Here is a 27,683-nt window from a genome sequence, read left to right as displayed (position 1 = left end):
AAAATTTAGGAAATTGCAAGTGCGAAAAGAAGATGGAACCCAAGGATAATAATCTTTGGAATAAGTTACCAAAGAATACCATTGAACCAGATTCTACAGATGGATTCAATTTTGAATTTAATGCATTTCTTGGGAGAAATGGAACATGAGAAATGAATGGTGGGGGTGATCTCTGAGAAAGTGAGAGCCTTGTTCACCCTAAAAAACCTTTAAATACCCCACAGAATTCTTGAGGGTCAATTTCTATGGGATTCTCCTGAGTAGTGGAAAACCCAGAAAAATAGAGTTTAGGTCATTTTCCTGGGGCTTCTGCAGCTTTTCCATCAAAGTTATGGTGGACAAGGAGGAGAATCCCTGTGATACCACTTTGTGTTTAATGTGATGCCATTCTGGTCATTTTTCAGTTGGGCAGCTTTTATAGTAGCTGATGTAAATGGCAACCAGCAGTTACAGAATCTCAGTAGGGTTTCTTCATGTATATATCCAGGTCTAGCTTTTCAAGTTTTAAAAACATCTTTGAAAATTGATTCATTCTGAAATCAACTGCATTTATTTTGTTGCTGATGTAGCAATACTGTTTTATTGGTTTTGCAGCTATGGAACATTTCCTCTGCAAATGAGTGGAAGTGCTTTGATGTAAATGAACAATTTCGGAAACCAGATGAAGACGATGATGATGATGAAGAGGAGGAGGTGCTGTTAAAGTGCTGCACATGGTCATCTGACGGTGCTCAAATCATGGCAGCTGCAAAAAATATTATTTTTGTAAGTGTTCTCTGAATGTGGCATTTGATGGTAATAACGTAAATGATGTGCTTCATTACTATATTGGGATTTGCTGCTTAAATAATAGGTTAAAAAGTGAAAATAACTCCTGCTGAATTTAAACCAACTTAATGGCTGAATGTACAATGGATTTCTTGCAATATTTCCCACAGATGTCAATGGACTGGATTTTGAGACATTACTGTTGCGTGTGGTGTTCAATATGTCATGAAGGGTTCAATATGTCATGAAGGGAAGTGAAGTCTTTTCTCTCTCCACGCTTACACTTTAGGCTTCAAAACATTCCTGCTCTTCCGTGACTTCATTTCTTCCCTCTGGTATTCGTGTTCTTCCAAATTGCTTTTCTTCCTGACCGTTCCATAGCTGTGCTTGGCCTAGTTTGCTGTAAACTTGCACTTTTAGTTTAGTTGCTATGCTGCTCTGTTTTTTTTTTTGCTTCCATACAATTCAGAAATGATGAAATGAACATAATTCATGTGTTTGGTTTCTAAGTGCTTTGGAACTAATATTGCGCGAATGCCCCTGTGCCTTGTCTTGTCAAGGGACAGCTGACCAGGTGTACATGGATTAGATAAGGGACACTCCTCTGAGAAATGCCTTGAAATATATGCAATCAGCCAGTGAAATGTTGCAATGTGCAGGGATTGGTAAGGGAAAGATGAGGGAACATATTGTATTCAACTAGACTTGGATTGTAGATACAGTCTCCAAAACTAATCTGGTTGGCTAAATCCTATTTTCTTCCCCCTCCACCCTACCACACCCCACTCCAATACTTCACAGCCTCACCTTGGTCTCTGCTAGCTATGTGCCAGAGTTCACTCCCCTTCTAGAATGCTCCATTCAACAAAATGTAAATGCACTCTATCTCTCTTACATCTCAAAACTACTATACATCAAAGCACCCAGATAGCTGGCTTTAATCCAATTAAGACATACCCACACCCATAACCCTCTATTAAAAAAAAAATTCCAATAATATTATATACATTAATAGCTTCATGACATTGGGTCTGCACCTGATTACATCATAAGAGGGTGCAGCAATGTAAATGAATGTTGGAAGGTCAGAATGCCTTTGCGCTTAAATTTCCTTCTGAAGTAGTACCCTGAGAAAAGTCTGGCACCACTTACTTTGCTGTTTAGGTGACATCAGGCTGGCATTATCAAGATGGGTCATTATTTTAGGATTTTTTTTATTCGTTCATGGGATGTGGGTGTCACTGGCTAGGCCAGCATTTATTTCCCATCCCTAATTGCCCTTGAGAAGGTAGTGGTGAGCTGCCTTCTTGAACTGCTGCAGCCCATGTAGTGTAGGTACACCCACAGTGCTGTTGGAGAGGGAGTTCCAGGAGTTTGACCCAGCGCCAGTGAAGGCAAGGTGATGTATTTCCAATGTCAGGATGGTGAGTGGTTTGGAGGGGAACATCCAGGTGGTGGTGTTCCATGTGTCTGCCGCCCTTGTCCTTCTAGATGGTAAATGGAAGATGCTGTCTAAGGAGCCTTGGTAAGTTCTTGCAATGCATCTTGTAGATGGTACACACCGCTGCCACTGTGGGTCAGTGGTAGAGGGAGTGAATGAGTGTCAGTGGGGTGCCAATCAAGTAGGCTGCTTTGTCCTGGATGATGTCAAACTTCTTGAGTATTGGTGGAGCTGCACTCATCCAGGCAATTAGAGAGTATTCCAGCACATTCCCGACTTGTGCCTTGTAGATGGTCGACAGACTTTGTGGAGTCGGGAGGTGAGTTACTCGCCACAGGATTCCTAGCCTCTGAGCTCTTGTAACCACAATATTTATATGGCTAGTCCAGTTCAGTTTCTGGTCAATGGTAACCCCCAGGATGTTGAAAGTGGGGGCTTCAGCGATGGCAATGCTATTGAATGTCAAGGGGCGATGGTTGGATTCTCTCTTGTTGGAGATGGTCATTGCCTGGCATTTGTGTGGTGCGAATGTTACTTGCCACTTGTCAGCCCAAGCCTGGATATTGTCCAGATCTTGCTGCATTTGGACATGGACCGCTTCAGTATTTGAGGAGTCGTAAATGGTGCTGAACATTGTGCAATCATCAGCGAACATCCCCACTTCTGACCTTATGATGGAAGGAAGGTCATTGATGAAGCAGCTGAAGATGGTTGGGCCTAGGACACAACACTGAGGAACTTCTGCAGTGATGTCCTGCAACTGAGATTACTGACCTCCAAAAGTCACAACCATCTTTCTTTGTGCTTGGTGTGACTCCAACTAGTGGAGAGCTTTCCCCTGATTCCCATTGACTCTAGTTTTGCTAGGGCTCCTTGGTGCCACACTCAGTCAAATACTGCCTTGGTGTCTCACCTCACCTCACCTCTGGAGTTCAGCTCTTTTGTCCATATGTGAACAAAGGCTGTAATGAGGTCAGGAGCTGAGTGGCCCTGGTGGAACCTAAACTGAGCGTTAGTGAGCAGGGTATTGCTAAGCAAGTGCTGCTTGATAGCACTATTGATGACCCCTTCCATCACTTCGCTAATGATCAAGAGTAGACTGATGAGGCAGTAATTAACTGGGTTGAATTTGTCTTGTTTTAATGGACAGGACATACCTGGACAATTTTCCAAATTGCTGGGTGGATGCCAGTGTTGAATAAAAGCTGGCTGGACTTCAAATATGGCGCCTGGCGTGATGTAGCGGCGAGGTGATGGCGTGGCGGGCGAATCGGAGCCTGCCCACCATTGAAATGGCGTGTTTCCCAGGAATGCATAAATATTGCAGTGAGTCTGGGATGATGCAGCATGAGAAGCTGCCATTGCAGCCAGATGGCAACACGGCATTTTGCAATTCTGGCACGATTTTGCCCAGTGTATCTCTTTAATCAGTCAAATTGAAAACTCCTCACTAAGTCATGCAGAGTCTAAAACAGGAAGTTTTTAAAAAATTCATTTTATGGCATGTGGGCATCGCTGGCTGGCCAAGCGTCTAATGCCGGCCCCTAATTGCTGTTGGGAAGGTGGTGGCGAACTGTCGTCTTGAGCCGCTGCAGTCCACGTGGTGTAGGTACGCCCACGGTGCTGTTAGAAAGGGAGTTCCAGGATTTTGACCCAGTATAAACTGTAATGTGTAATTCAATGCAAAATAATATACAAAAAGCAAAACAAAGAGAGGGAAAGAAAGAATAGGATTAGGAGAGATAAAAGACTCGGGGAAAAGGTAAAAATTTTTTTTACTTAAATCTCCAATAATAATTAAATTCTAAATGATTCTGACTCAGTACCTGTAAAATTAAATTTTAAGGGCCAAAGGGCTTATTTAATATTAATTAAGATTTATCACACCTTTAAAAATTCACTTACACCTGAATGCACCAGCCCTAACTTTGACATGTTTAGTCGGTAACTTGTGGGCCACAGTGCAGCTTCAGGCTCTTCATGTATTTCAATGCCGAGTCTTCACATCGTGAAACTTGTGGAGGAGCAGGGAAATTTGGACAGCAACCTGATTGCCACGTTTTACTGCACGTGCACAGATGCCAGAAGTTGCTGTCCCATTTACTGTACTAATGGTGAGCACTGATAGCCTCATTGGTCTGTACTCTGTGATAGGAATAACAATGTATATCTAGTGTGCGAGAGAGAGAGAGCTAATTGCAAGAAAGTATTGACATATTTACGTAAGAAAACATTGGACCTTGATGAATGATAGATATACTAAACTGAACTGTTTGTAGAAATAGAATACAAGAATCCGCTACCATGAATGTTCATTCTGTTTCTGGGCAAGTAATCGCTCAATGTGTAGATGTGATTGGACAGATAAAGTTAATAACTAAAATATTTTGCTTTGTGCTTTTTGTCCAAGCGTGTTGTCTTGTAAGAATTGATAATGTGACCATCTTCTGGTAAGTTGGTGTATATTTGCTGTAAGCCTATTGGTATAGATCATATCAGAGAGGATGAATTCAAGAAACAAATAAATGTAAAAATGTCCCTTAATTTTATATTTTCTATCACCCTAATTTTGATCTGTTTCTTCTTCCTCTTGCTCTCTTGTATGAGTCACTTAGTTCCAGATAGGTGATAAGGGAATTGTAAAAATGCTCTTACAACAGGCAGAACAATCTAAATCAGTTTTATATCATCGCTTCATTTTATGACTCACAGTAATTAGTAATAAAGAAATGGTTTAAAAAAGTTAAAATTTAATGCATAGAGGAACAGTGCTTAGTGAAGGGCTAAACTACACAAGCAAGTTCATCTACACAGCAATCGTTCAATTGGCTATACTGTAATTACTGTTGAAAGTATACATTCTAGAATTAGCTAAGTAATCAGTTAATTATAGAACCTGTCTACTTTAAAGCTGCTAGCATTTAGCTACAATTTACAAAAAAAGAATCCTGCTATTCTGGCACCTGACTAATACACACTTGCATTGTTCAATACATAATATTGTACGCAATACTTTTTGAGTTGGCCCATTTCTCCCAAAGTGTGCTATGAATAAATTTTATCGATTTTAGCTTTTTTTTTGCTTTAGGAAACGAATAATTGGAAGAATCTTTTTTTTAATTGAAAAGCATCAATAACCCCAATTCTATAAAATGTGCAACTAAATATAGGTAGAGAATTGTTATGTTTAATCACAACTACATAGTTATTTTAGTAAAATGCATTTTTTCTTTGTGAACTCCACACTACCTCCCTCTCTTCGTACGATGTATACAACATTCTGATTAGTTTGTAAACTAATATACTCAAAGCAGGTGATCAGAGATCAATCTTGAATTTCTAACTCCCATTTATCATGTTAACTTTGCACTATGGTAAAATGCCAAACTTCTAGAGCTAACTAAAAACCCAGAATCAAAATGGCACAAATACAGTACCTTCTATATTTGTGATGTTTTCTAAGAACATATTTTATCCCACTCACTGTATTGGTTCATCTGCTGAGAAGAAGCGTGAGCAAAAGACTTGCCCTCAAGCCTCCACAAATGTTATTTTGAAACCACTTGCAGATAAGCTTGCTGTGATTATCTAGCTGAAATTGGTAACGTCATGTGATGGATCATGAATTTAATTCTATATATATATATATATATATGATGCAATCTGCTGCTTCACCAAACCACCTACACATATTGTACACTTCTGTATTCAAAGTGGTGCCAGAGGAAATTGGGTCCGATACTAAAAATATTTTTTGTTTGTTATAACGTTTTCTTGGCTACTTGTATACATGTGCTGAAATGATTTTGATGTGGAGAGATTTTTGTGTTGCCTCCACTATTTCTAATTGCTGATTTATTTTCATGGTGTCAAAAATTCTTTTGCTTTGCAACTTGTTTGTTGTTCCTATAGCATTTTATTTTATCTTTCAGGTTTTTGATGTGATGACTGGTGACCTTATAGCTGAATTAATGACAAGTAGCTATAGCACTATTCAGTCTTGTGATGTTTCTCTTACCAGCCCATTACTGGCAGTGGCCTTGTCGCACAATTCTGTAGAGGTAAGTGGATAGAACCTATGGTCCTGCAGAATTTGCATTTATATAGTGCCTTTAATGTAAATAGAACACTCCAAGACCCTTATCATGAAGAAAGGGAATGGAGCCCAAACCTTTGTGGGAGAGTTCAGTGAGACGATCTCTGAAGGTAGAGACATACATTGAGCAATGGAGTGGTTTACGTGGTGGGGGAGTTCCAAAGGATAAGGCTAAAGACTTAGGCACCATTAGCAAGGTGGGAGATGTGCCCAAGACCATAGTGGTAGGACAGCAAGCATGGGAGGGGACACATTGAGAAATGGCTGGATACTGAACTTTTTCTGCTTGGGAGTCAAATTTTCATGACCATCTCAGGACTAAGGAAAGAAAAAGGCCATTGGCTTTCCTTTTCCAAGAATCATCCTTACCCATTCATCTTCTCTATCCATCCTGGACAAATCTTCTCATTGTGTCCCTTTCTCCAATATTCACATTGTCTGCTTCAGCAGCTTTGCCTAGGAGCTTTTAAACCTATTATCCTTTGGGTTTAAAACATTCTGACCAATGTTCTTTTGTATTTCTGGCTTAGTCATTTTCTGTTTAAACTTGGGTCCCCTGGCATTTGAACCTTTAACTTCTTTCATGGTATACATTGAAGAATTTTAGCAATGGTTTTCATAAACTTGAAAACTTCAAGCAAGTCCCCTCAAATCTCTTTTCCAAAGACTAAACAGGTTAAATCTCCATAATAGTTCCTCATAACCTAAACTTCCTGAGTTACCTTTTATGTTGCCTTGTATTTTATGACTCCTTATTCAAGCCACTAATCACAGACATAGAAATTGTCAAAATGGTTTCCTAAAATCCAAGTATATAATATCAGTCCACTAACCCTGATATTTATAGGGAGGCACGGGGTAACTTGGGGAAAAGCCAGCAAGGCTGGAGGTGCAGAGATCCTGCTGAATTTAACAGCAGGACCTCATTATTTTTTGAATAAAAACAGAAAATGCTGGAAACACTCAACTGGTCTGGCAACATCTGTGGAGAGAAGAGCGGTTAATGTATCAGATCGCTTACCTTTCATCTTAACGCCTGAAATATTAACTCTGTTTCTGTCTCCACAGATGTAGTCAGCCTTGCTGAGCGCTTCCATTTTTTTTCTGATTTAATTTCAGATTTTCAGCTTCTGCCGTATTTTGCTTTTGTATTGGTGCCTTCATCATTTTTTTTTCTTCTGTTTCCCACCCAGTAGTCAGCTAAATTGACAGACTAGCTGCCTGTCAGATGGAAAAAGCAGTGGCAGGAGAATGTAGCCGGGGGACCATTGGAGATGGTATCTGGCCTTCACAAGGAGGGAGGGGCCTTAAGATATGAAGGCTTGCGGGGAGAGTTTGGTGATCTCAGCAGGAAAGAGAAAGTCGATAATCAGCAAAAGAAAGACTGATGGCTTCCATGGGAGGCTGGGGGATCGCTCCTGTTCTTCCTGGCCCACAAGAAATGCTGTAAAAGCTGCGTGCATTCTTGAGCCAACAGGTGCCTAGGAAGTGGGCGTAGCAACTGGTAAATTTAAATCAGTCTTTCAATTGCTCTCTTGGAGCCTGATTTAAAGATACTAATGAAGTGTCCCACTTTTCAGGAGTGAGACACTTGCATGACACATCACCATAAAAGCACAAAAGAGCATGAACATGGCAGGTTGTGGGGTTAGGAATGCATTTCCTGGCTTTTAATTTTGAGCAGCCCTTCCCTCGCCCACCCAACCCTGTTATAGTTAATAATCAAGGTCACTATGTCAGTAAATGATTTTAAAGGTCTTTATTAACTTAGGACATGGCAAATATAACTGCCCTTTTCTCAATCACTAATGAATTCTGCTTTTCAGAATGTCACCCACTCTATCCTTTAATATTTTTTAAACATGTTTTAAAGTTGATTGTAACAAGTTGAATAAAATTTCAAATATATAAATATATAATATGGCACTTTGAAGCCTACTTATATAATCAGAGACATTTCTTTAATAAAGAGAGATGGATGTCTCAAAGCCCACTTCCTGTTGATTCAAAATCGCAGGCAATAATTTGCTATATCATTTGTGACGTGGAAATGATAAAACAGCACTTGCAATTGCATTTCTGTTCAATTTCTTCTAGCTGTGGAACTTGGAGTTGCGTAAGAGAGTGGCTGACTGCAGTGGACACTTGAGCTGGGTTCATTGTGTTCAATTTTCATTGGATGGCTCAACATTATTATCGTCTTCAGATGACCAAACTGTTAGAGTATGTAATTTTTTCTTATGTAATTCAGAAAAGGAATGGGTGCTGTGATAAATAAGTATGCATGCAGAGTTTCATTGAGTGGTATTGGTTACTGTAGAAACATTAATTGCACAGTTCTGGAAGTGGTCCATAAAAATGGTCCCAGAGTTTATAAGTCCCAAATGCTACTCTTTCTCCTATCCCACAGCCACTTAGCCAGATATCTATCTGGTTTACTGTTGTATTTGTCAACACTATCTGCAGACTGTTTCATTAATTAACATTTTCACAGTTTATAATATCTCTTCGCCTTCTCTCTTTTGAATCTGAGTCTGTGGGCTGGATTTTGCCACAGGGTATGGAGTTCCAAAATGGGGACCATATAGGGTTCTGAGACGGCATTTGCTGGAAGTGAGACTGATGGAACAATCTCCCCAGAGGCTGCCTCCTAATTGGTTGCCTCCAAGCTTGTTGTCCAATTCAGGAAAGTGGGCAGGCACCTGATGCTGCTGGCCCAATCAGAGGGCCAGCAACTCTAGAGCATTGTCAGCTCCAACAGGAGTGGTTGAAGCTGCTACAGCGGGTTGAGGACCAGGAGGGGACCTCAGCTCCCTCACTGGCCTACACATCAATCATCGAATTACTGGCATCCAGACTTCTAGTAATTAGCCTGGAGGGGAACTCCCTTGGCTGCAATTGTGGCTTTTCACTAATCCCGCCTCCTCCCTCTTTGTGGCATGGAGACTCCAGCTGTCATGGCCCCGGCAGGCTGCTTCCATTCAGCTGACAACCTCAACACGTGGCAGGGACCACTCCATCACCTGCAAAATGCTGCAGAGGCCACAAAATAGCCCCTAAATGGGGCTTAAATGATGTAAATTGACTGCGAGCCTCCATGCAGCAGGCAGCCCATCTCTTCCAAACCTGCCCCTAGGACGGTTACCCGGAGGTGGGAATGCACCAGGGAGCTATCCCAATACAGCCCTCTCCTATTTTCACGGCTCTCCCACCTCCCAGCCTGCCTTCAGGAACCAGGAAAATTCAGCCCTATACCTCCGACCTTAGAGCTTTTGAGTATGTCCAATATGTTAGCATTCAATTTGCATATGCCCTTTAGAATTACGAATACCTGGGTTTCCTCAACACTTCCTTTTCTCAAATATAAGTATCCTGTTTTCCTTGACCTCTCGTGATATCCCCAGCGTGTAATCTAAGTTATTAGTTCTGGTTGTGTCGTGTTGTAGCTTTTCCAATGCCAGTATATCTTCACTGTAATCAGATTGGTGCACAGTTTTCTAGGTGCAGATGCATCAGCGCTTTTCGAAATTTTATTAACTCTACTCTGTATTTGGGATGATTACAATGGTTGCTTTGTGTGCCAATACAGATTAATATTGTTTCATACCATTATAGCCATTTGAGTTATGCGCACTGAATTAAGCAAAGCAATGAGATTGTTAGCTTGCTAATTTCTGAAATAAGTTTGTGATTGAGTACAGGACTTTTCAACCCACGGTGGCTGACAGGGCCCTCAACCATGTCCGGCCCATCTCCCGCATATCCGCCCTCACACCTTCCTCTCCCTCCCAGAACCATGATAGGGTCCCCCTTGTCCTCAGTTATCACCCCACCAGCCTCCACATTCAAAGGATTATCCTCCACCATTTCCACCAACTCCAGCCTGATGCCACCACCAAACACATCTTCCCTTCACCCTCCCTCCTCCCCCCCCCCCCCCCCCTCCCCCCGTCGGCATTCCGTAAGGACCGTTCCCTCCGGGACACCCTGGTCCACTCCTCCATCACCCCCTACACCTCAAACCCCTCCCACGGCACCTTCCCATGCAACCACAGAAGGTGCAACACCTGCCCCTTTACTTCCCCCCTCCTCACTGTCCAAGGGCCCAAACACTCCTTTCAAGTGAAGCAGCACTTCACTTGCATTGCCCTCAATTTAGTCTACTGCATTTGCTTCTCCCTATGCGGTCTCCTCTACATTGGAGAGTCCAAACGCAGACTGGGTGACCGCTTTGCGGAACACCTTCGGTCTGTCTGCAAGCATGACCCAGACCTCCCTGTCGTTTGCCATTTCAACACACCACCCTGCTCTCATGCCCACATGTCCGTCCTTGGCCTGCTGCAATGTTCCAGTAAAGCTCAATGCAAACTGGAGGAACAGCACCTCATCCTTCGATTAGGCACTTTACAGCCTTCCGAACATAACATTGAGTTCAACAACTTCAGATCATGAACTCTCTCCTCCATCTCCATCCCCTTTCCGATCCAACTTTTTTCTAAAAATTTATATATATTTTTTAATATATTTTTCTTTTCCCACCTATTTCTATTATTATTTTAAAATTCATTTCCATCCATCGTTTTATCTCCACCTTTTAGCCTATTTCGATCCCTTACCCCTACCCCGCCCCCACTAGGGCCATCTGTCACTTGCTTGCCCTGTTTTCTACCCTTAATGTCACCATTAGCATATCCTTTAGCTAATATCACCACCGTCAACACCCCTTTGTCCTTTTGTCTATGACATCTTTGGCAATCTCTTCTTTGCCTCCACTTATCATTGGCCCTCTATACAGCTCTACCTGTCCCACCCTTCCCTTAAACAGCTTATATTTCACCTCATTTCTATTTTTCTTTAGTTCAGATGAAGAGTCATACGGACTCGAAACGTTAACTGTATTCCTCTCCACAGGTGCTGTCAGACCTGCTGAGTTTTTCCAGCTATTTTTGTTTTTGTTTGTGACTTAAATTCTGTAACCTTCTAATGGTGAATGTTAATATTTGTAGATGCTAGAGTATTTTTAAAGTTGCAAACCTTTAATTATTTAGAGTTCACAAATGCAACCTTTTTGAATGTATCGCCTCCTCACTTCAAGGTGAATTCGCACCTTGTACACAGTTCTACAGACACAACAGACATTCTATGCCTCACCCTGTTGAATATTCTTTAAATGTGAGCTTAGACAATGATCGTGATTTGTCCTTTGAGCCATCACAGTCAAACCCAATCCTTTCCAGTAGCAATCATTGGATGATAGCGACTCTGGCCGATGCGTTCCCAAGGACGCGGAGGCCAGTTATGAAATCAGCTAACTCAGAACAGATGAGGGATCCAAACGCTGACCTTTGTTCCTGAAAGCCTCAGTGCCACAAATAAGGTGATGATGTGTTTAGCCACTAAGGTTTTGTAAAAACTCTACTTTAAGCTCTGCTTCAATATTCCTGAGATGAACAGTAAATCAGTCTGTGATGTGACCCAGTAATATCTGGCATTTATGAAATTGCTAAAGGAACTCCAACTATTGGCATTTGGAAAAAACAATCTTGGAAGGGATTGTTATTCTTGATCTTCTGGTATGAGTACACTCCTCTCCCACCTAGGAAGTTTGGAGCAAGGCTTTGCTCATTCTCAGGATGTGTATATAGTGATCTCTGGATGGTTTAATAATACAGGGGAGGCGATGGCATAGTGGTATTGTCACTGGACTAGTAATCCAGAGACCTAGGATAATGCTCTGGGATCCCACCACGGCAGATGGTAGAATTTGAATTCAATAAGAATCTGGAATTAATAACCCATTAAAAACCCATCTGGTTCACTAATGCCCTTCAGCGTAGGAAATCTGCCATTCCTATCCTGGTCACATGGCCTACATGTGACTCCAGACCCACAGCAATGTGGTTGACTCTTAAATAAACTCTGAACTAGGGCAACTATGGATGAGTAATAAATGCTGCTAAAAATCTGCTAATATTGAATAAGAAAAAAAAAACATAAGATTGTGCCATCAAGACTTCATTCACTTGTGAACGAATAATTTTATCTTGCTTGACATCAAATGTGAGAGAAGACAATGGATTTTAAAAATTACAGTGATCAGTGGTTATATTAGTTTCCATCTGTAATTTATAGTTGAGTTCAAATGTTGCTGCTATGGAGCAGTGAACAACATCCACTGATAATTACTTTTAAGGTTAGCTGTCTCCTGCTGCCTCGCTATTGTCTGAGATTAAACCTGATTATTTATAGCCTCAGTGTCCTACTCTACCCTGAACTAAGCTTCTAAACCTTTACCCTCTCCATCGCAAAGATAGAGATATTTTCACCTCTGTTTTATTGCCCCTACCTCTGCCCATCTGGCACTTAGGCCCTTATTAGGACCTTTGTAACCTAAAAACCTTAAATATAAACATAAAAATGAATGTTTATTTTCTTTAATTTAACTAATTGAATTGGATAAACATCCAAAGGGAACAGAGTTGCAGAGTAACAGGGAAAAGGTGGGGATTGGAATGGGCCGAATAGCCTCTATCTGTGCTGCAACCATTCTGTGATTCTATTCTACAATTCCAATGATCTCCTGCTGGCATCCACCCCTCCACATTACACAAACTTCAGATCGTCTGAAATTGCTGCCTATATCCTGTCCAGCACCAACCACCCCTGTCCTTGCTAACCGATATAGACTATGGTCTCACAGTGCTTCAAATTTAAGAATCTTATCCTTATGTTTAACTCCTCCTTGGTTACTAGTCCATTAGTTGAACATTGCACTCATTTTCAAGAAAAAATAATTGCATCACAGCGAGATCTTGAGATTGATGGGCATTTATTTTCCCTTCCAAAACATTTTTGAAAAATGTTTTGAACTTAATTTACATTTAATTTTGGAAAGCAGCCATATGATGGTATTATTGACAGTTTGTAACAAGTTATATTATAAAGTAGAGCTGTTGCTGTATCGGGAATACATTTCATTTGTTCAGTTGCACAAGAACTCCGTGTCACTTTCCTCATTATGACTACGTTCCAGCAACACAATGACATCAGCCTTGTAACAACTGGATCAGGAGTTATTAAGCCATTGTGCTCCATCCCTTCTGAAATGGTCTGCAGTGCAATAGTTTTGTAACAATAATAAATACTGCTGTTTCCAAATACCTTTTCCCTTGGAGAAACCTAAATTATATCACTACCTTCATTCAAATTTTCATCAAGGCCAAAAATATTGAATGGAGTCTGACTTGTCTGGGAAATCACTTGAAATAAAAGCTGGTCCTGTTTGGACTAAATATAAGTATCTATCTATGGAAGATATTGTTGTATATGTATTATTTACTGTGTTCTATTAACATTTCAAAACTTAGCTACTTGGCAGGTGTTGGAAGGAGCGTCTTGGAACAAAATAAACTTGAGCAAATAAGTTGCCTTCTGTACTTTGAAGTTAATGAAGTGTAGTGGAGTACAACCATTTCTGTCTTCAGTCTCTTTCTACGCTCAGTTCTACACTGGCTGTTGATTAATGGTAGATTCTTCACTAACCTGCAAGTGCTGATTGTGATTTGTTTTCATACAACTTTCTGTCAGTTGTGCACTGATGTACATGCATCACTTTCAAACTGTTACACATTAGTAATTTCCACCTAAACCATTCTGTTTCATGGTGATACATTGTCTTGTGTAAACACAAAAATTACAATGTTGTTTTCTTTCCTCTGACTTTTTCGTGGGTGTCAAAGAAATTACATGTCATCAAGGTGGTGCTGAGCCTTGCAATATTGCTTTAATATCTTCTAAGCTTTTTCATGAAACCTAATGTCATTTTGTTGCAGCAAAATGGTTACATTGTATTTTGAGAATAGATTATAGCAGTAAAGGATGCAATAAGTTCCTTGTTATTAGACCTTATATTACATTTTGTTTTGACAGCTATGGGACACCAATAAAGTGCATAGTTCCTCTGCTGTTTCCTTGGTACGAGATATGGATGCAGTCTTCCAAGAGGATGAAGTCACTGTTTTAGTATCTGACAATAAAAAATGTTTACAGGTAAGCAACTATTTATTTTCTAATAGAAAGACCATGTTTTGGTCTCTTAGTAGCTCCCTTTCTAAATGATGGGGTAGTTCAGAAGGCTGAAGCATTTACAGCCAGAAGTGCCAAGTGGATGATCCATTTAGGCCTCCTCCTGAGGCCCACATGATCACAGATGTCAGTCTTCAGCCAATTCAATTCAATTCACGCAACATGATATCAGAAACTGAAGGCACTGGATACTGCAAAGGCTTTGGGCCCTGTAACTTCCTGGCAATTGTACTGAAGACGAGATTCAGAACTAGCTACAACCTTAACCAGGCTCTTCCAGTACAATAACAACACCGGCATCTACCCAACAATGTGGAAAATTGTCCACGTGTTTCCTGTCCACAGATCCAACCTGCTATTAACCACCCCATCAACCTCCTCTGGATCAAGAGCATAATGATGGAAGGTGTCATTAGCAGTGCTATCAAGCGGCACTTGCACAGCAATAACCTGAGCCACTCATCTCCTGACCTCATTACAGCCTTGGTCCAAACATGGACAAAAGTGTTGAACTCATGACTGGAGTGAGAGTAACTACCTTTGAGATCTAGGCAGCATTTAACTGAGACTTAGATGGTCTTAGATAGAGATCTTGGTATCAAAGAACAGAAAGGGGTGTTAGAGATTTTGTTTTTCCTTATTCTTTCATGGATTGTGGGTTTTGCTGGCAAGGCCAGCATTTGTTGCCCATCCCTAATTGCCTTTGAACTAAGTGACTTGCTTGGGCTTTTCAGAGGGCAATTAAGAGTCAGCCACATTGCTTTGGACCTGGAGTCACATGTAGGCCAAACAGGGCAAGGATGGCAGATTTCTTTCCCTGAAGGGTATCAGTGTTCACTTTGCAACAAACGATGATAGTTGTCATGATCGCCATTACTGAGACTGGCTTTATATTTCAGATTTTAGAATTGACTTCAAATTCCAACCGCTGCTATGGTGGGATTTGAACCTATGTCCCCCAGAGCCTGGGCCTCTGTATTACTAGTCCAGTTACATTGCCATTACACCAAAGCAAAGAGCATTTGAAAAACCAAGGCAGTGGGAAACAAGCCAAGGAAGAGGCAAAGAGATTGGAGACACAAAGTTGAGCAAGTCTGAAATACAGATTGTAGCAAAATAGGGTACAATCCTGGCCCCAAAAAGAAGAAAAACCAAGCCCTTTTCCAAGGGTGGAGACTCCCTCTACCAGCACCCTGTGCTGAGCGAAGAGAGTCTAACCCCCAAGCTTCACCCTCTCATTTATACCACTCCCTGCAGATATTTCAAGTATATTTGGGGCTGGTGGGAGAAGAATTTTACATTAAATGGTCTTTGGGCTGCAGAATTGGACAACTAGCTAAGTTTTGAATTCTTTGAACCAATTACGATATGAAATTGTATGACAAATAAACCCGAATTAAGATGTGATGCCCCATGTATTATTTTTCCACCCTAATGATTGGCAGGTTCATCATCCATCATTTTCTTGTTTTCCAGCCATGTTATCTCACCACCACCATCTGCTGTTTCCATTTCTCGAATAAAATTAGTGTTCTGCGTCATCATCTTTTACTTCAGTAGTTTAATCAGTTGGACTTTAATAGGACCATTAAGCACCTGTCTATGGAATCTGTTCTATATTGCTCCCGTCTGTTTAGGAGCAGGCATGTTTACAACCCTACTGGTATCCGCATCATTTTGGATTTTTTTGTCATCTTCATTTTGCCTTTTAGAGGCAAAAGTCACTTCAATATTAACTTTTTTTTTGTATTTGCAACAGCTAATAAATGGAAAAACTGGTGATGTGCTGTGCCAGAGTGAGGTCCAGGACTCACGTATTCGTTGTTGCTGCCTTGATCAGCACATTAATTTGGCTGCATTTGGATGTGGAGATGGAATCTTAAAGGTAGAATTGTTGGATTTGATGTGAATGCCCTTTCAGTGCCAGTTGGAAATTGTGGCTTCTGTATTTATAACCATGGCATTAACCTTCAAGTCTAGTTTCTTGCTTACAAGTAAAAATTGGCTGACCTTGATAGTCCTATGTGATGATGCTGTTAGGTGTGAGTGAATGCATGACTCGGGTGACATTCAACATCACTATGGGAAACTGAGTGGAGTATCCACTCAAGATGGGTTAACACCTTCACAAAGGCTTTTAATATGGAGACATTTTCTGGATTTCTATCTTCTGGAACTTGCTGTTGAGTCATTTTACAAAATTGTTCTAAGCATGTATAAAACTGTAGCATGGCAAAGAAACTATTAATTTTACTTTATAGCAGTGTAGTTTCTCATCTTGCTATGGTTATTGCTGCACATTTTGCTATTTTACATTTACTTTGCTTTTTTAAACTACCCCTTACCCTCCTTCTGTGTCTTCTCCTTCCACATGCTATTTCCAAGTCAATAGGGGAGCTGACAATCTGTTCCTGTAGTTTTGCCAGCTGCTGGGATGTGTACAGAACCAGCCCAGGTTGACTTTGTCCTTCTCTAATGGGCAAGGTGCTGACCTGCCATCCCTCTCCCTCCATCGTGTGCTCTGAATCAGAGGAGCAGGTGTGTAAGCCCATATCCAAACTGTGTGGTCCAGTGTGTTGCTCTTGTTCAGTGCCAAACAGTTCATGGTCTTATACAATTGCATTAAGAATTCTATAGTTTACTTGGTGACCTGATATTTTGTTAGCTCTCGTCTCTGTGGCAGACTTGATTTTGCCTGGTTGAAAATTGATGAGAATCCTTCAGGCTAGTGTGATCTTATTATTTCTCCGTGAAGCACCTTTATTAGCCAAAGTCAGAACTAAGTCTATAAAATTCCACCTTGAATTCCACAGAAGTTTTGATCAAAGTTATTTATTCATTTTAAATAAATTCCATGAAAATAAAACTAGTAGGAGGTGTGGAGAGACCCAGAGAAGAACATCAATGTGTTGTTAATTGATTAGCAGCCATTACTTGTAAATTAAACAGTGTACCTTTGTTAAAACTAACAGGCACAAAGTTTTAACAGGCACAGGAAGATTATTTAACATTGATCATGCACCCAGTTGTTTCCGGCTACCTGAAAGTATTTATGTCACCATTAATAGTATATTGTTCCCAATTTTGAAAAATAGTTTCACTAACTTGATAATCAATAATTATGCAACTTTATAGATACATACCTGTAACTTGAACATTGGTATCTTCTTGTCAATTAAGGATATATTTAGTAAGCCTTAATATACAATTTTTAAAAAATTATATAATTAATTTTAGACTGTCACTGTTTCACCTTGTGAATTGGTTTCTTTAGCTTTCTTTTGTTACTGAGTTTATTGTGTGTCCAACAATAGTTATCTTAATCCAAATCCTTCTTGATAAATCTAGTTGTTGATCAAGTTATACCTTGAATTCTGAGCAGAATTTATCGTTGTGTATGTACGGTCTTTCACGTTGTCGTTCATGTGCTTTGTTTTTGTCTGTCAGTCCTGCTTGGTAATCATTCACGTTTGTACATCTTATGTATGATGAGCAATATAGCTTTGACGATAATCATTTCTACCTAACCATAATTGTGGATGAATTGAAAGGTCACTTACTGCTTTAATTTTAATGCCAGTTGTGGGGAAGCTACATAAATATGTCTTTAAGGAGTGAGTGAGCAAGCTTTTGAGCAAAAATGAATGAATCAGAGAGAGCCAATGTGACTTTGTTAAAGGTAAGTCATGGGTGACAAAGATAATTTTTTGAGGTTACTAATAAGTTGGCCAAAGGAGTGTTTATGGATGGTAATTATATAGACTAGTATTTGATAAGATTCCACACAAGATTATTGTTAGTGTACAGAATTAGAGGTAGCCTTTTGACTGGAGTTGGAAATTGGTTGGCATCCAGGAGACAGTGTGTGGAAATAAAGAATATGTAATTAGATTGGTAGGCTGTGGCAATTTGTGTTCCCAGTGATCTATCCCGGGTCTGCAACTTTATTAATGATTAGGCTGAAGGAATAAGGAGTTGAATATCTACGGTATTAGATGACACCAACAATCACGAGTAAACAGTCCAGTTGGGAGAAGGAAGTTGCAAAGGGACATACACAGATTAAGTGAGTGTGCAAGACTATGGCAGTTTGAATTTTAATGTGGGCAAATGTGAGGTCGCCCACTTTGGACCTAAGAAGGATAAGTCAGAATATTTTCTAAATGGTGAGAAATTACAAACTGTAGAAGAGCAAAGAGATTGGGAGTACAAACAAAACCTGACACTGAACCACCCAAGAAATAGTAAGGCAGATAAGGTTATGAGGACAGGTTGTATAATCTTAGCTTATGTTCCCTTGAGTATTGAAGATTAATCAATGATCTGATTGAGGGGTTTAAAAGGATTCACTAGGTAGGTACAGAGAAACTTACCTGCTACAGAAGGCTATGGATGCCTGAGGTCAATAGATTTTTGTTTAAGGTTGTTGAGGGTATCAAGCGATGTGGAATTTAGGCAGGCAAATTTAGTTGAAGTACAGATCAGTCATGATCTAATTGAATGGCAGAGCAGGCCCCAGGGGCTGCATGGCCTACTACTATTTCTATCTTCTCGTAAGGAATAATGAGGTGGAAGAGTCACATGGTAGGAGCTCTGATGGTAGGTTTGCCATGCTGTCAGTTCAGTAGGTGCTGAACATTGGTGTACTAATGAAACAGAGGGGAAGGGGAGAAAATATAAGTCCTTTGAAGAGCATGTCTTCAAATAAATAGAAATATTTATTTCACTTCAGTGAAAGTCTTTGGAATTTGATCTTAGTATAAATTTTACAAATCCAACCCTTCACCGTGTAGTTTGATCCATTTGATTTTAGATTCATTAATTTGACAAATATATCCTTACATATATGAGAGATCTTTATTGCTCTGAAGGAGAAGATTACTCGAAGCAATACAAATCAACCTTAAAACAGCTTTCATAGTTCAAATAGCTTTCAACTGAAAAGCCCTTCAAAAGATCATCTTTTTGGATGTCATGATGAAAAGCAAGGAAATGGAGTTAGATGTACATTCTGTACACCATGACAACAGTGAGCTAACTTTGTAACAGTAACTTTAATCTACAAAACGAGGATTCTTTGTGGTTTTCAAGTTGTCTACTGATTGCAGTGATATGAGACGACCAACTACTACCCCTTTGAAATACTGGCATTGAGTGAGTAATGTTCTGTAGTTCAAAAATGACAGTATTCAAGAAAGATCACCTCTTAGTCTAAAACGTATCTTGAAATAGGCCTTTTAGGTTTGACTTCATGGAGTGGGAGGAAGGAAAGCCTAAAAAAAGTCTTCCTCCTAGTGATGATTACTTATAAGCATGACCACCCTTAATTATGCGAACCTGCAAAGTTCTCAGGGTAACATTTCACTGTGGCAGAGATTTATAGCAATTGTTTTGTCTCAGGCTGTGGACTTAAAAACCTTCCTTCCACATGGCACAAAGAAACAGTGTCGTTTCTGCATTATTTAAATTCTATTAGCCAGTTCCTCAAGCAATCAGTAAAAATAGTGTCCCTTTCAGTTCTGAAGATTCATATTCAACGCAAAACGTTAATTTTGTTTCTCTCTCCACAGATGCTGCAAGACATGCTGAGTTTTCCTAGTACTTTACGCTATTTTTGCTAAAATAAAATCAATATTTTGACTTGATAAAATGAAAGTTAAATGAAAGTCTTTTATAAGTCATCATGATACAAGTGTTATTTCCATTTGTGAACTTATTTAAAGCTTGTGTTTTGAATATTTTCCTTAATCAAACATGCAGTTCCCTTAGTAGTGGAAAGCTTAACACCATGAAGTCTCCTATATCTATTGAGCTGTCTCTGCAAATGTGCCTGAATATGTTCAAAGCTTTAACGTCAATTTGAAGCTGTAATTCCACGTTTGCAACTGAAGTGGAATAATAATTCATTACAGTGCTTTAAGATATAGAGCTTATTGAAAATGCAGCTGCTACTTTAAATAGTACAGTGCTTTCTGTATTGCATTATTTTGTCATCTTCACACTGTTTCAATTAAAAGATATATATGCTGAATAGTGCTAAACTGTTTGAGTAAACGCAGAACATTTTTAAACTCTGCATGAATTAACTTTTTACTTATCCAAAACAAGAACAATAATTAATTTTTAATTCAGTTATTAAATTTTAACATTGATGGGGAAATGGTGAGTGTGTGTGTGTACTGGTTGGAGTACACTCAGGAAATGCAATTTGCTACTAGGGTCAGAAGCATCTTGCCAAGAAAGCAAGCAGAAAGGGATCAGAAACAGGGAGAGATAAACTACTTACAAAACAGGCACACTTTTTGCTTTCAGTATTAATTTCTACTATAGAACTAGTCTGATTAGATGACACTGATATTGAGTAAAGATCTGAATGCAAAAATGTCCAGTAGCTAAGCTTGTGTGTGTATGTCTGCATGCACATTGGTGCTTAATTTTGAGCCTTTTGTTAATGGCTTCAATGTTTTTTATATGTTAATGTTGTAGGTAGGCATGAAGTCGGTCAAGAACGTCCTACAGAACATTGGGCGGAAGAGGCAGCAATTCCAGCACAGCCTATTGATAGCAATAGGGCTAGAAAATGGCACAGTAAAGGTGCAGAGCTAATTTAAGCACATATACTTGCTAAAAGCTACCCCATCAGTGCAGTTTCTGAGTGTTGCTGAGAATGACACCTCAGTGGTTTGGAGTAAATAAATATTTTTTTAAAATTCTTGCATTGAAGTGAAGCTGCTCTGAAAAATTTATGCTATTAATTGAGAATAAAGAAGGATGAATTTTAAAAAAGCACTGAATAACAAATTGCTCAAATTTGACATATTATTCCCCACCTATATATTTTTGAAATGCTTATGAAGATTTTGGGTGCTTTCAGGGATATGAAATGGAAACACGCAGCAGCAAACACTTGTTAAAAATTTGGAGTAATAAGCTTGTTTTATAACCCAATTCGTTTCTCTTTGGAGAGCTGGGAATTGTTTTCCAATGAATGTCATGTGTTTCGATTTGAAGAAAGTTATTTTTGAATTTTTTGAGGTCTTACTTTTCTTAAGCCTCTGTTTTGGGGGGAAATTTTTTTTTGTTTAGTTTTAATATATTTTGTTTTTAATATAGTGCACTAAGCTTCAACATGAGTATGTGAAAGCATGTGTCGATTGTTCTTGGCTTCAGTTGCCAGAGCATGTGATCATCCATAAAAGATTTTCTCCAAGAAATAAGTGGTAAATACAATAATGAATGCTGATGTGAGCAAAAGTAGCATTTAAGCCTTGCTGATGATGATTAGAGGGATGGAGAATAAATCTTTAATTAACAATGCAAATGTTGACCTTTCAGAAATGGAAAACTTGCTGTAACATCAGCAAAGCTATCTGTGCAGTGACTGGAATTAATGTTTAATTACTTTGGCAAAGATAAATCATTTTATTTTGCCACTCATTTATTTACAATGAAAGTTCTTGATAACACAAGCATGATGCAAACCAACAACTATAAAGTGAACTTATGAGATCCAATTTCCCTTCTACCAAAATACAGCCCTGGAGCATCTTAATTTCTAAAAATGTATTTGTTGTTTTCATTAGCTATGAACCAGTTTTTTTTCTCCCAAACTACCTGAAAATAATTACTATAACTTAGCAATAACTATAATTACTATAACTGAAGTCAGAATTTAACTGTTTTCCATTAAACAAAGATGAAATTATGGGCAGTGAGTGAATGCATGTAGTGTTTGTTCTCCTCTTCAATGGTCAGTATGTATTTTGTCAGATAACTGCATCACTCGAATATGAAGACATCCTACCAAATTTTATTTGTCTTTGAACTTTGCATGCAACTGCAAGAAACATGTTACTGATTAATATTTTCCCAAGATACTTCATTTCAGTGTTCTAACGACATTTTGCATTAGTAGTAAGCAGGTTTTAGCAGACATAAAGTCAATTTTGTAATTGTTTTATGAATTTGATACGTGCATATCTTTATCAACAGCCGATTAAAATCGCATAAAGCGTTAAATTTAAGAAATGATCGAGTGTATCGCATCAAAGATGGAAGGAATAAGCACTCAGTTTTGCAGAGAATACAGAAGTCATGCTTCAGCTATATAAAGCCCTAATTAGACCACACCTAGAGTAATATGAGCAGTTCTGGGTTCCACACCTTAGGAAGGATAAATTGGCCTTGGCAGGAGTGCAGGCTAGATTGACCAGAATCATACCTAGATTCCAAGGGTTAAATTGCAAGGACCGATTGCACAAACTAGGGTTCTTATTCCCTGTAATTTAGAAGGCTAAGGGTTGATTTGATCGAAGTTTTTAAGATACTAAGAGGAATAGATCGGGAGAAATAATTTCTACTGGTTGGGGAGTCTATGTCTAGGGGGCACTGTCCAAAAATTAGAGTCAGACCTTTCAGGAATGAAATTAGAAAACACTTCTACATATAAAAGGTGGTAGAAGTTTGGAACTCTCTTCTGCAAACAGCAATTGATGTTAGGTCAATGTTAATTTTAAATCTGAGATTAATAGAGTTTTGTTAGTATTAAGGGACATTGGGAGAGGGAGGTATATGAAGTTAGGACACAGATCAGCCATGATCTTGTTGAATGGTGGAACAGGCTGGAGGAGCTGAATGGCCTACCCTGTTCCTTTGTTGGGTGTGAGGGGTTAGGAGGAGGAGAGAAGAATATGTTTTGAGAAGGGTTGTAAAGATGGAAAAGGACATAGCACGCAGAGAGATTGGTGAAAGAGTACTAGAAGGTAGAACTAAGGTGGCTGAATGTTCAGCCAGTGAATGCTGCGGGAAGGAGGTATAAGGCCGGAAAAGGTTACAAGGGAAGGATCGGTGAAACTGTGGATGAGTTTGTAGATTAAGACGAGGATTAAAAATTCATTAATTTAGGGGATGTTGAACTGGTGTTGGTCAGTGAGGATGGAGATAGCAGATGAGAGGAGACTGTGGAACAGATAGCAGAGTTTTGAATGATGAGCGGTTTCATCCAAGATGGAGGCTGATGATAAGGGCATTGGAGAAGTTGAGCCTAGAGGTGACAAAGATGTAGACTAAGAAAGGCTTGCACCTTACAGCACCTTTCATGATCTCAAGACAACCCTGAGTGCTTTTTTAAAGTATAGCCAGTGTAGAAATGTAGGAAACATGGCAGCCGATTTCTGCACAGCATGTTCCTACAAACAGCAATGTTGTAATGACAAAATAATCTGTTTGTAGTCATGACGATTGAAGGGTAGATATTGGACAGGGTAATGTTCAACATTAGGGCTTCTGAGGCAATGCTGAGGTAATGTAGGACAGAGACAGGCACTTTGCAATGCATAATATATGGTTTAAACCCAACACTGATTGCAAAGGGTGGTTTGATTGTGTTCGTCACAGTTTAGGCTGAGCCCCCAAGGATGGGGATTGTGAGAATTGCAAGAATGTGACATGTTTCGGGAGGCTTGAAAACATTGGCCTGGATTTGCAGTGGTAATGACAGTGAAACTCTCAACATTCACCATCAATATTTTAATGAAACTGACTGTGACTTCAGGAGTCCACATGTGCACAAAATAATGTGGAGATCCAGAAGTTGCAGTCAATGATTCTAGACAGTTGAGGCAACCACCACCCCCGCCCCACGCAAAACTGCAATAACTGGGAATCAATTGAACTGATGAGAACCTCCACTCTTATGCTATTAGTCTTGCTGTAAAAAACCCTTGAAAAAGTTACAACTTGTTGAATGAGGTGTAGCGAGGTTTTTAACAGAATAATAATTTCATAATTACTCCTAAGCATCCCCATTGGCCCTGAAAAGTTAATTTTATAATTGTGGGATTTTCTTTTTAAGTTTATTCATTTTAGCTTTCACCTTAATCCAATTATAATCATTTAATTTGCTATCTGAAAATTAAAATTAAGGGATATAGAGCTTTTAACTTCCTAGTTTGCTGTCTAGGAGAATGCTTTATTGTGATTGGCTTCTTACCCTGCTTGCTTCCTTGAGTGCTGTTGCACACCAGCAGATCCCCTTGGCGTGGCACCACATTAAAACTGACGTTGAGATCGCTAGATTTTTGTGGGCAACTTTCTTGAAGATCAGCGGTGAGTGTCGATACTTTGCCGCTGACCACAAAATCCAAGTGATTAGTTTTGGTGTCTCGTGTGTTACTTTGGAGGAAGTTCTGGTTTATTCATGAAAACGTGGGTCAGATAGTTTGACAGCTGGGAAGGGCAAGGAGGGATAATGTGTCACAACCATCACTACAAGATATTTTTGGCAACTTTATCTCAGGCATTTTTAGTGCTGCAGGCAAGTTAAAACCTAGACTGCAGGGATTCGAACAGAGAATTGTAAGAAAGTTGAAAGTACAACTAGTAGTAGGCTACATTTAGGCAAGAAGCAGAGGTTAGACATAAGAAAAGATACATTAGACATTCGTGGGCCCTTTTAGGATGTGGGTAAAGATGACATTTTTTAAATGGGGAGTTAGAGTGTTTAAACTATGTTGTGAGCATAAGAGTCAAGCAAGGTAGTTGATTGGAAATAAGAACAAGATGGGAAGCAGAGAAACGAAGAAACAATGGAGCGATGGAGTGGTGAAGGGGAGGTGGTTCAAAGTTGAGGTGAATGATTGGTAGTTGATGGCATGGGAAGCTGACATCTGAGATGGCTGTGGAGTGTGTCCCTTAGCCAGATTTGGCGTTGCAAGGCAGCATCAAGTTTGTGCCCAATGTACTCAAGTGTCTAGCTCCTGGACCTGATTGCAAAGATAGGAACAGTATTGGGAGTAAGCAGATATGGGAGACAGTGAATGACTTGGGGCTGAAGATATCCAAGGCAAAAGTTGGTTAGCAACGACGTTCTGATGGGCAGGGGGCAATTGGCAATTAGTGAATTGGTGCAATAGTTATGGAGCAGCTTTTCCCTCAAAAGTGTAGAATCACTGACTGCAACAGTGCAAAACTTTAATGTTCTTGTGAGGCCATGAGAGAGGGCGAGGTTGACCAAATGGCATTGACTTAGTTATGTGTTCAAGAGCCCATGTAAAAGGTGAGGTTAAGGGAGGAGACGGGCAGAAAATTCAGGAAAGGCAACTGGGGGAACTAAAGTGTAGAATGAACTCAACAAATATGAAAGTGTTGGAAAATAAATTGTTAAGAGGATTGTCGTGATGGTAAATGAATGAAGACTTTACATGAGAAATAGGATACTGAGGTACTAAAATGAGGGTTAGGAAAGAGCCTGATGTTGAATGTGATGAGAGCTGTGCTGCTACCACCATTTGGTTTAGCATGGTGGGATCTTGTTGCCAGGCAGGGATGCTTCAATGATTGGAAAGGAATTACCGCCCTTAAATCAATTTTCAGTGTCAGTTGATTCATCTGTGATATCATAGTAAATGGCAAGCGACTTACTTGTAATTTTTTAAAACTGTTTTGAGGTTAAAATCTAAACGTATATATTCTGCCTGTTTACCAAGTAATGTTCAAATGAAGGACAAGAGAGTGGGCAACAAACAAATTTAGAATTAGAGGAATTTGAGGCTGTAACAAATGAGTATTGAAGATTCTCCAAATGTTGTGGGACAAGGTCATGGAAGGAATCGAGGACAAGGATTCTGAATTTTTTTTTTTGGCACATTGCATTTGTGGAGCTTGCCAAGCATAGTGCTGACTGGAATGCAAGAATTTGTGCAGGAGATCAGACAGCCAGCAGAGTCCTGGATTAACTGAAGTTTGTGAAGGGAATTGTAACCACGTGAGATGTGAATGCCAAGAGCTTGCCTGGAATTAATCATGTCTCAGAGACTGCTCAAAGACACCAAGGCCACAGGAAATGGTGAGGTATTATAGATGCTGGCAAGGAAAACATAGGTGAAATCGTTCTTACTTGAGTTACATTAGCTGCAATATTTGCAAGTAATTGCTATATTGGCATATAGAAATTGAACCATTTGTCCCAAAATGGTATCAACTGGAAAACCATGAAATGAAATGTGAATTGCAACCTTCCCAATAAAGATTGTTACCTTTGCAAAACTTATACCTGCAGAACAGTTTTTCTTTGTTTTTGTATTTGAGGATATTGTACTGCAGTTGCATTGGTTAAAAACACTAAGCACAGAGCAGATAAATTGGGAAATTAAAATGGAAAGCAGTCAGGCTCTCAGCAACACTTAGCATTTTTGCAGCACGCAAAGTTTGCTAATACTATAGACTAATATTTGATTTGTGCAATTATAGCTTTTACAGTGCATCATTTAACTGACTCAATGCTGCAAAACTTAACCATTTTGCTCCAATTCTTCTTTGCTCCTCATCATTTCTTCTGTTGTGATAAAACATGTTAAATCGTCGATGTATCCTTTCCCCTAAGGTTCTGGAGCTCCCTAGTGGTAAAATCCTCAAGACATTAATAGGTCACACACAATGTGTCCAACGATGTCAGTTTACACCTGATGGGATGATGCTGATTTCAAGTTCTGATGATGCCACAATAAGGGTAAGAAAGACCTTTGTTCTGAAAGTCTTATTCTGTATAAGTATACTCCTGTCTCATTTGAATCTTTTTGAATCTTTTTAAATAGAAAAATAGATTCTGTCTTCAGTCTTATGGTATTAACCACTTAGCTTGACAGTGCAGAACTTTAATGTTTTTGTGCTCAACATTGGTAAAAAGCAAGCTCAGACCTGAAAGCAGGAAGCACTTCTTAACGTAGAGTGATAAATACTTGGAATAGATTTCTGGGATCTGTAATGGAGGTAAAAGTTCTGGAATTATTCAGGAGACAGTTAAACGCTGTGGTGGAGAATTTATAATATGGGGAAGACTAGTTAAATAATCTTATCTGTACTTTGAAAATATTGAATCAGAATTTTAGTTTTAATTAACAAGAGCTGCATGTAAATATCACCCCAGTTGATTGACAGGAGCAATTATCATGAATTATTACAACTGTCAATTGAGCTGGTTCTTCAGAATCATGTATTGGCTTGCTGTCTGAAATTCTTGGGGAATGAGAACTAAACACATTGTATTAGGAAAACAAATATCTGTACTAATATTCTGTTTTACGTGGAAAGTTAGGGATAATATAAACTTTAGTTGCATACTTTTAAAGTCCACATAGTATCAGTGGATCTCCTGTATCTTTGCCCACAGGAAGGATGAAATGTATTTCCCTCCATGCTTTGAAGACTCTGTAGGTAAAGTTGCACAGATCAACAGCTGTTGGAACTTAAGTTCCACGGAATAGAGGAAGAGTGGAGATTCAGGTGTGACTTTGT

At 39.4% G+C, this 27,683-nt stretch overlaps 1 protein-coding gene across 6 annotated transcripts in view; it reads left to right on the top strand.

Moving 5' to 3' along the window:
- The window catches only part of apaf1 (apoptotic peptidase activating factor 1), a 215,259-nt gene that overhangs the window by 100,420 nt on the left and 87,156 nt on the right, over positions 1-27,683 (top strand). For 4 of the 6 annotated variants that reach the window (XR_013578123.1, XM_078553440.1, XM_078553443.1 and 1 more), the window contains exons 17-23: positions 595-765; positions 6,142-6,270; positions 8,403-8,528; positions 14,235-14,354; positions 16,150-16,275; positions 20,877-20,984; positions 26,773-26,898. Coding sequence is in view for 4 of the 6 variants with exons in the window: in XM_078553440.1 (XP_078409566.1) it covers positions 595-765; positions 6,142-6,270; positions 8,403-8,528; positions 14,235-14,354; positions 16,150-16,275; positions 20,877-20,984; positions 26,773-26,898 (906 nt within the window). In the remaining 2 variants the exon portion in view is untranslated. Of the gene's footprint in view, positions 1-594; positions 766-6,141; positions 6,271-8,402; positions 8,529-14,234; positions 14,355-16,149; positions 16,276-20,876; positions 21,079-26,772; positions 26,899-27,683 lie in introns of those variants that run through there. The other 2 variants (XR_013578124.1, XM_078553441.1) reach the window with 2 other exon arrangements.

Source organism: Cetorhinus maximus, chromosome 12 (assembly GCF_964194155.1).
Source record: "Cetorhinus maximus chromosome 12, sCetMax3.hap1.1, whole genome shotgun sequence".
Lineage (NCBI taxonomy): Eukaryota > Metazoa > Chordata > Chondrichthyes > Lamniformes > Cetorhinidae > Cetorhinus > Cetorhinus maximus.
Note: the sequence above shows the minus strand (reverse complement) of the source record. Positions and strands in the feature narration are given on the sequence as shown.